At 28.5% G+C, this 10,310-nt stretch overlaps 1 protein-coding gene and 1 non-coding gene across 2 annotated transcripts; both read left to right on the forward strand.

Moving 5' to 3' along the window:
• The first annotated feature begins 1,349 nt into the window (after nucleotides 1-1,349).
• Nucleotides 1,350-1,431, forward strand: TRNAS-AGA (transfer RNA serine (anticodon AGA)). The gene has a single exon. It is a non-coding gene; the product is annotated as a tRNA-Ser (tRNA).
• Nucleotides 1,432-5,719: 4,288 nt separating this feature from the next.
• LOC120067480 (putative B3 domain-containing protein At3g49610) lies at nucleotides 5,720-6,595 on the forward strand. Its single transcript, XM_039019034.2, has one exon. The coding sequence runs from the start codon at nucleotides 5,852-5,854 to the stop codon at nucleotides 6,593-6,595; it is 744 nt and encodes a 247-aa protein (XP_038874962.1). The 5' UTR covers nucleotides 5,720-5,851.
• Nucleotides 6,596-10,310: the final 3,715 nt, after the last annotated feature.

Below are 10,310 nucleotides of genomic sequence, written 5' to 3' on the forward strand. Positions count from 1 at the left end.
AATCAAATTTAATACAAAATTTTTGTATTAAACAAGAAAAAATTATCACGATCTCTTTTTTTTTAAAAAAAAAAAAAGAAAAGTATTTGTTTAAATCAAAATTTGAAATGAACAAGATAATCAATAATAAAAAATAAAAAAAAAACCAAACTATGAGGTTATTATAACAAAAAATTTTTAAAAAATAAAAACAATTATTTTTGTTTAATTTAAAATTTAAAAGTAGGAGTCAAACCATCCAATAAAAAAGTTTAAACAAAAATAAGAAAGGATTACACGAAATTTAAAAAAAAAACTTAGTTTAAAATAAAGTTTAAAATTAAGAAGATAATTAATTATCACGAAATTTAAGAAAAAGTAGTAAAAATTAAGAGAATAATCAAATAATCCAAATATAAATATCAAGTACATTTTTTTATCCAAGTGACCACGAATTTTAAAATAATAATAATAATATTTTTGTTCATATTGAGGTTCGTAATTAAGAAGATAATCAAATCATCCATATTAAAATAAAACAATTTTTTTTTATTAAGATAATAATTATCACATTTTTTTTAAAATAGTACAAAATATTTTAATTTATATTTTCATTTATACATGTTTTATTTTTATATATATATATTTTTTTATAATACATTATATACACCATTAAAATAACTTTTATTTTTCCTCACCCAACTTCAATAATTTTCGTTTTTTCATGATTTATTTAAAAAAATAAAACTCTCTTATTCATAAATTGAAGTTGTATTATTAAAATTTTATAATTAAATTCTCTTTTAGAACTTTATGCAACACATGTAACACACATGGTATCATACTAGTTTAAGACAAATGATTTGAGTTAGAGATGACAATGACGATCAAATGTAGGCAACATATGAATGATATGATACAACTTTTTGTTATTATATTTAGTTGTCAACGAGACTTCTATTAGATGACATAAATTTTTTATAATCTCTTTTTTTATATTTAATATATGACACATCTTTTTTTATATTATATTATTAAAAAAGAAAAAAGAAAAAAAAATAGTTATCAAATAAGTTTATGTTGCTTATTTTTTTTTTCAAGAAATAGAGAACATAAATAATTATCAAATATATTTCTATTCATTGTTCTAAAAAAAGATGAAACATGAAACAAAAAAACAAGAAATAGTAAACGAAAATGTTATCACACCACCCTTATTTTAATAATCTACCAAATCATACTGTGCGAAGATTTTGGTCAGGGTAGTACTATCTAGGTATGTTTTCCCATTATTGTTTTTCTAATAAATTTAAAAGGTAGTAATTAATTTTATAATAGATAATAGAAAATATCAAGTTTAAGCTCATCAAGTGGGCGTGCCGGAGTGGTTATCGGGCATGACTAGAAATCATGTGGGCTCTGCCCGCGCAGGTTCGAATCCTGCCGCTCACGCTTTTATTTTTATTTCATTTTTCATATTTTTTAAGGAATTATATATATTATATATATTTTGTCTCATCTATGCATTTTGTTTTTTTTTCTGCTTTCTTGATTCCCTCACTCTTTTCAAACCAATAAATAAATAAATAAAACTAATTTATTTGGATGAAAATTGAGCTTGAACAAAATTAAATCTGATTAATGGGCACAATTGACTATTAGATGCCACCATAAGAAATTGCAAATTTCAATAGGAATTTAGCTTGACGGTTGTTATTGCTTGCATCATGTCAATTTTATACCAAATATATATTTTATAATTTATAAGATACTGATGAAAATAATTCTTTTTTTAATGATCTTTTAAAATGAAAGCCTACAATAAGGTAATAATTATAATATTATCTAAGTTTAAAGTGTAATGGAATGAAATTAAAAGTTTAAGGTTAAAATTGATATAAGTTAACTTAGTTCAAATTTATCGTGGATCTTTTTTTCAAATCAAATAACATATTTGTTAGTTTTATATCTAATCTTAAAAAGTGAAAAAATAATTAGGACATTGAGTTGAGATATGATGTCTGGATTTCATATGTCTGTGTGTAGAGTTGAGTTCATATGTTAAGGTATCTGGTACCATATTTTGAACTCTTAGTAATCTGTTTTTATAATTATTATTTTTGTTTTGAAACTTTTTTGTTCAATAATTCTACCATCTTTGGTTGCATAAAATATGAATTGCAATTTTTTTCTTTTAATTTTTAAAACTTTTCTTTTTTTTTCTGTCTTTTTTTTTGGTAATGAACAACAATTAACCTACTAAATTTCTTACAGAAATATAGTTAAATAAAATGAAAAACAGAGAAATCAAAATCTTTTATTCTTAAATTTCTCCATGAAATTTTTTTAATTGAATATCCTCATCCTCTTAGTAGCCAATGGAACGCCACAACATTTTTTCAACAATTTCATTTTCAATTCCTCCAAATTTGGAGGATCATTAGATAACAAATCTCAATCACTGTTCTTGCTAGAAAATGTTCCAAAAAATATCTCAAATATATGGTTTTTTTGTTATATGGTTATATACTTTTCTAAATATTCATAACAGTCATTTGATATGCGAATTCAATTAAATAAAAATATATTTTAGAAATTTCTAAATATAAATATTGCACTTAGTGTAGACAACATACTATTATTTATATAATCAACAACCCTACAACATACTTTAATAATCATCAGTCTTATAATAGTCAGAAGTGATTGTCGATTTTGATGATCAAAGATGGTTTTTTCTGAAGTTTGTAGTCGGAGGTGAGCCATCGGAGCCTGAAGTTGGTTGCATGAAGGTGGTATTGGAGTTGATTGTCGAATCCCCAAGTTGGTCGTGCTAGGGTTGTCGTTGAAGTTGATCATCGAAGATTATTTTTGCCGAATTTTGTAGTCAGAGATAGTTGTCAGAGTCCGAACTTGGTCACATAACGATGGTATTGGAGTTGGTTGTCGGAGTTTTTCGTTATAGGTGGTTGTCGAATCCCAGAGTTGGTTGCTCGAAGGTGATTTTCGTCGGAGTTCACAGTCGTATGTGGTTGTCGGAGCCTAGAAGGTGGTTGTCGGAGTAGGACATCGTAGTTTTTTGTCGAAGGTGGTTATCGGATCCTGAAATTAGTTGTCGTAGTTGGTCACACGAAGGTGGTCGTCAAAGCTCGAAGTTGGTCGAACGGGAGGTGGTTGTTGAAGCCCGAAATTGGTTGTCGGAGTTGATCACGCGAAAGTGGTCGTTAGAGTTCGTTGCCAGAGTTTTCATGAGGCAATTGTCGGAGCTCGAAATTGGTTGTTGGAGTTGGTCGTGTGAAGTTGGTCGTAGGAATTGTCATTGGATGTGGTTGTCGGAGTCCGATGTTGGCTCTGAGAGTGTGACAGCGATAGTCACCAACAATAGCCGATGGGTGGAGCCATTGAAAACATTAGAAGAAAAAGAGTTAAAGGTGAGTTGGTAAAATATACCAAATCAATTCCACCAACATTTAAAGTTGGTGGACCAAACATTGAGTTGGTATATACCAACTCAATGTAACTCATGTTGGTAAGCTAAGCCCCCTTAACAATTTTTAATCCTATGACATTACATTAAACATTCAAGATGTAGACTTCATAATTTGTTTTTCCTTTTTGGAAAAGCGGATGTAAACTTCATCTAACCATTATATATTAATTACTTAATCTAACATATTATTTATAACCTTTCAAAATATTGGTAGGTCAAAATATATTCTCTTTCTTGCCAGGTATATGACAAATTCAAACTCATAAGCCAAAAAAAGAAAAAAAAAAAATTAGAGAGGGAGAGAAACTGGAATTAATGGTCACATGTATAGTTTTATTTTGAAAGATGATAAAATCAAAATGTATAGTTTCAATGAAATGCGAGGACCTCCAAAATGATAAATTTCAGCTTCCAAATTGTTTGCCCACCATAGTCTATCCATTTTTTATATATAATATCTAAACGGTATTTATTATAATATATTAGATAATTTAATTAATTATATATTATTATATATTACCTAATATGTGATAGACCGTTTATATCTATTTGTGTCATGATAGACACAATAATAATTTATCACAATCAATAAAATGAATTGTGATATTTTGTTATTATTTGTAAATACTTTCTGATTTTCTTTTTTTTTTCCTACTTCCTCTATGTTTTTTAAGAAAATATATTTCTCTATTTTTTTTTTTTTTTACAACTCTAGAAGAAGGCCTCTCCATAAAATTTTCAACTATTAAAGCCATCTTTCTTTTTTAATAAAAAAAATCATTAACAAAACAAACCATCCATATTTTTTTGCTCTTCTTTCTTAAACTTCTGTTTTTCTTAGAACTTTTTTTTCCCATAACTTTTTTCACTCTATAATTCAAACTTGAATGGCTTTTATTTATTGGGATTTAGAACTATTTAAGAGCGTGCATATTCATAATTAAATAAATTATTAATTAATTCGTCAAGCAATTATTTAGTTCAATTTTAAAAGATTTGAACGAGGGATTATTAATTATATTCAATAATTTAAATCATTTTAATTAGTTGAAAATAAATCTCTCTCACTTCACTAATAATTGAATGTCATTGATAGTTTTATAGATATTGCATTAAACAACTTATATTTTGCATGCTAACATATTTTAAATATCGTAACTTATAAGAGTATTAATATCTGTAAATTTTAAATTTAATTGTACGTCAAATTAATTAAAGTATACAACAAGGTAATCAATTAATAATATGCAGACATTTTCTATGTATTTTTATTAAAAAAATTTCTTTTATATCTTCTAAATTTTGAATTTCTTTTCGTACTAAAAAAGATTGAATATCTTTTTATCTTTTCATTTTTATTTTAGTATTTTATTTCCGAAACTAAATATAAAATTTTAGAATTTTATCTTTCAAATTCATAAATCTAAATATATATTTTGGTCTACCTTTCATAGGAAGCAAACAATTTTTCATACTCCTAAATTTTAGCATTTAGCTTTAAATTTTCGTTTGTCTTTTAATTTTTTTACTATACTTTTCACCTCGGACAAATGATTCTATGCCACAATACCATAAATTAATATTCATTATTATTTCAAATGCTATAAACTCTTCATAATGATTTTGTATTTGTTTTAATCTTGGTTTTACCTTTATTATATTATATGTACTAGATTTTATTTCTATTAAAAACACAACAATTATCACACATTTATGTTTCCTGTTTTTTTTTCTTTTCGAAGAAAGTAAAACAAAAAAAAGTTATAAAATATTTCTATTTCTTAAAAAAATGAAACAAAGAATCAAAATCATGAAACAACAATTTAGAAATAATAACATTATCAAATCCACCTCTTAACGATTAAATCTCCAAAATTTAGAATTATTATTATTATAAACATGAATTTGTGGGGTTTAAGATACTAGAGAGAGAAGGATTCCAAGATAGATACTCGGAAGCAAAAAAATCCGACGACCCGAATTTGTGGGGTTTGAGATAAGAATATTTACAAATATTGAGATTAAAATCTATTTTTGTTAAAAATTGAATGCAAGTAAGTAAAAATCTTATATAGAAGATTTTGACGGAGTTTGATCAGAGTTTGATCGGAGTTGGATTCCATTTCTTAGAAACAGAGCATTTAATGAAACCAAAAGGTAAAGATTTCCTAATATTTTCCAAAACCAAATCTCACTCCGCTAAAGATTTTCTTAACGGTAACAAAATGAGTGATTTAAATTCGAATTAGGAATCAAATTCCTTCTAGGTTTTAATTTCCATAAGTAATCCGGAGATTGAAGTCCGGCTAGATAAATACCCACCTCTGTTCAATTTCTTCTACTCTATTTCGATTTCAAGCTTTCTGTATTTGAGAAATAACAATGGTAAAGGGGGCAAAGGTTGAAGGCTTTAGAATGGGTTTTCGTATTCCTGATTTAAACCAAATTTACATACCGAAGAGAAGAAGATCTTCCGGTGCCGGAAATAAAGAAGAACCTAAGATTGAAACCGATTTTCCAATGTCTATGTCAGAGGCTGCGGATATTCTGGTAGAGATATCACGCTCTGTTTTTTATGTTGAACCAGAAAAAATTAACAAAACCCACAAAAGAAAAAAGCCTTCGCAGCCGACGCCGACCACTATGACTAAGAAACAGATGAACAAGAAGGCTAAAAAGAGCAAGTCTTTGTCGATTCTTGAGATGCCGGCGGCAATGAGAGATCGGATCGTGAAAATGGGTGGCTACGAAATTAATCTGGTGATTCAGAAACAACTCCAAGATACGGATCTAAACAAAAATCAAGGGCGTTTGTCCCTCCCAACAGAGAAATTGTTGTTCGATTTTGCAACAGAGGAGGAGAAGAAATTGCTAAGCCAACGAGAAAATAAAAAGAAGAAAGGGATGAATGTATTGATAATGGATAATGTTTCTGAAGAAAGAAGGATTTGCTTGAAGAAGTGGAAGATTGGAAGTGGGGATGTGTATTGTTTGATGACACAATGGAATGCGTTTGCGGAAGAAACGGGATTGAAAAGTGGACAACATATTCAAATTTGGTGCTTTAGAAGAGATGATGAATTTGAAGCTTCTCGTCTTTGCTTTGGTATGGTTAAGTTAAACTAGCAACTTGCTAATTTTGTACCTATTTTCTGATGTAACAAATACTTGGATATTAGTATATATAATAAGTAAGAATATGTTGCTAAATCTTCACCAGCATTTCGGCATTTTAATTGATATGTAATTGTCCGCAATTCTTATTTCGAACAATCTAATAATAATGTGGAAACAAGTAAATAAAAGCAAAAGAAACTTGAATAACCTCACTAATTAATTGAACTTCCAAGGCATAAAGTACTATACCAGTGTCTGGAAGAAAATAAAGTATAATAACTATGAAATCAAAAGGTTCAAAACTAAGAATAGTTCCCTGGAAACCTGAGGACTATTTAAAGGCTCGTAATAGAATGAATTTGGATTATAATGTAAATTGTAAAAGAAAATCTTATAAATAGAATAATCTAAAAAATATTTACACTCGGTAACAAAAAGTTTCAAAAGTGTGTAGTTTTGAAATTTTTTATTATAAAATTTAAATATTTTAAATATTTTTTTTCTATTTAAAAAGATCCAAAGTAATCCAAAATTTAAAATTGATAATGTTTTAGCAAAACTTAAATAGTCCAATAAAAGAAAGAACTTGCCGACTCTTTTCTTTGGGAGGAAAGTCCACTTTTTTTTTTTTTCCACCGTCAAAAACTTTATATAAAATCCATGGATTTAAACTAGGTTTATAAGGACCCTAGTTAAACCTTAAAGGTCATTTTTTTAAAAATAAATAAATAAATAAATAAAAGATAAATATTGTTTTAACATTTTAAAAACAAAATCGACATAAATAAAGTCTTTAGAAAATTAAAGGAAAACATGTCCCGATGGGTGAACACATGTCCTGATGTAACTCACCATTTGAGTGACATTTTCACTAATCTATTGACCATATTTATTGCACTCAACAACCCGCCAATCTATATCCGATATAATTTGTCAAATGAATCATTGTGGTAGGACCATGGACAGATCGTTGACTAGACGGTGTTTATAAAATATCATCCAACTCTACATCATCATTGTCACCATCAAGTCAGAAGTGGTCATCATTAATAGAGTCCATCAATAACTATCCTGCAATGAAAATAAATATTCTTAGAGAACTAAAAAAATAAATAAGTTATAAGCAAAATTTATCATGAAATAATATCCTAATGGAAGTACTAAGATAAATATATAAGTAAAAATTTCATATCATCTAAAATTGGCCTTGTCATAAGTAATACCATTCTTTATTTTCATTGACTATCTAAATGCCATCACAGTCAGTTTGAATGTAGATTAAATCAACTTCATCGTCCATTTCATCAAATGCATTTGTAGCAACATTGTTAGAATTGTTACAATTTAAAGTTATGTCCCCTAACTCATCTTCATTAATATGATCATCGTACTCCTGACTCGGAGGATGCAACATAACATGTTATTGTGAATTACTTGAGTCTTCGATAAAAACATACCTGCTTTGCTTGTGATGTTAGAGTAAAAGTGTTAGGGTTGGTGCCCCAAATCTCATAAGGTCATATAGTTTGTAATTGTATTGTACAAACATTTTGTTTATCTAATAAAATATGTGATGTTTTGTTTGACATTTAGTTTCATTAATCCACAAACCAATAAATTAACATCCAATATTATCTTGTAGCTTAAGCATGTATGTAAAGACATATGGATGGATCATGTTTAAGTGATAACCTAAATGGTTTGTAGTAGATGGATAAGGCTGGATACCTTATCCTGTGACACTACGAGTACGACCCGCTTTGTAGATGTTACAGTTGTTGTAAGGTACTACAAGTGATCAGATCTCGATCATTCATGTAGAGACATGTGAGTGGGGGTATACTATACAAAGGAGTTTGTTTGAGACCGGACCATGAAATGACTAGTCTCATTATATAATGTCGTTCATAATAGAGACTCACTTCATTAGGATGACCATAGGTAACATGACCTGAATCTTGAGTGAGTTGTGAACTCCTGCCTAAGAAGAAGGTCCTTTGATTTGTATGAGTGAGAGTGGCTACATCGCCGACTCAATAAGCCTACCATTTTAAGGATTCGTCTGATTGGGGACTTGAGAACACAACTACACTAGAAGGAATTCACTTATTCCCCATCGTCGGGGTAAGTAGATAAATTACTCCCTTAAGGGCTGATTCCAGGGCTCGGATAATGTGGCACCACAGCCTCTCCTGGCTTGAGAGGGGTTTGGTCATAGTTGGACCATGATTTATTGTTAAGGGATCAGTGGTACTTAAGGAGTTAAATGTAACTATAAGGGCAAAATTGTAATTTTGGCTCAACTATACTTACGAGCAATTTGTGAATGGTCATTGTAGTATTAACTGGTTAAATCTAATAGACACAGAAATATATCTGTAGTGTGAATAGTGCAGCTGTCGTTCTTTAGTAAAGTGCCCGACAGTTAACGAATGGTGACTAATTTAATTAAAAGAGTTTAATTAATTATTCACATATGGTTGGAGCTTCAAGCTACAGGTCCATGAGGTCCTCTCTATAACTCAATGGGAATTAATGAGAATAAATTTTTGGATTAATTTGTATTGTTCAAATAATTGAGGGAGTTAATTATATGTGATATAATTAATTTAATCTAATTATATATGATATAATTATTATAATGTATTTGATACATTATAATATAAAGTTTATTTGAGAAGAAATAAATATTTGAATATGATTCAAATATTAATTATGTGAATTGGATTCATATAATTAAATTTAATATAAATATGATTTATATTAAAAGTCATTGGTGAGAAAGAAATGAAACTACATGTTACATTGTATTTGATACAATATATAAACGATAGGTTATATGATATTTATAGTTTAATATATATTATATGATAAGGTAGTTACCATATAAATACATATTAATTAATTTATTAAAAATAAATTAATTTTATTTAATTTAATTTTTTAAAAATCATTTTTAGAGGGAGTTACTTCTTTTCTCTCTTAATCATGATAGTGGGGATCGGTTGTTCTTCTTCTCCCTATGGCTTTCATAGAAACCAAAATATAGAAAATAGAAAAATAGAAAAGTTCTGATTTTCTCCTATTTCTCTCATCTCTCTCAAGATCCCTTTCTTCCAAAATAGGCAGAGCCCACAAAACTCCTAGATTCTCACCCATAGAATATTGAGGTAGCTTTTATGGTGGTGTTTGTTCCGTTCGAGGGATTTCCATTGAAGATCAATCTTCAAAGGTAAGGGTTTTCTAAACCCATATTTATTTTATAAAATTCTCCAAGCATGCTGTAAATCTAATTAAATGCATATGGTTTCTGTTTCTTCTCTATAAAATTCTTATTCTGTAAGTTTTAGGATTTGGGTTCAATCCCCATTCTGCTCACGAACCTTAACCGGTTCCATCAATTGGTATTAGAGCAAGATTTTTTGCCCAATTTTTTTTCAAAATTTCAGAATGATTTTACAGTTTCATGGTGGGATTTAGCATTCCATATATTCATGTGATGATTATGATGAATGTTTCTTTCTTGCAATTATGGATGTTTTCAGGATTGGGCATTTAGTTTATCGCTTTCATTTTACAAAATTATTTTGTAAAGGCCCATATTTTGGGGTATAAAATTGTTATCAAGTATGTATTTTACTGTTCTTAAGTTGTTCGTGCTGTTCCCGATCGATTTTTGGAGAAAATGATGCAAAAATTGGAGGCATTTCCAAGGAGTTCGAAA

Source organism: Benincasa hispida, chromosome 12, assembly GCF_027475165.1.
Source record: "Benincasa hispida cultivar pf3 chromosome 12, pf3_genome.v1.1, whole genome shotgun sequence".
NCBI classification, from domain to species: Eukaryota; Viridiplantae; Streptophyta; class Magnoliopsida; order Cucurbitales; family Cucurbitaceae; genus Benincasa; species Benincasa hispida.

Excerpts from the sequence above, each read along its gene's own strand:
- LOC120067480 (XM_039019034.2), top strand. The coding sequence starts at position 5,852 with ATGGTAAAGGGGGCAAAGGTTGAAGGCTTTAGAATGGGTTTTCGTATT.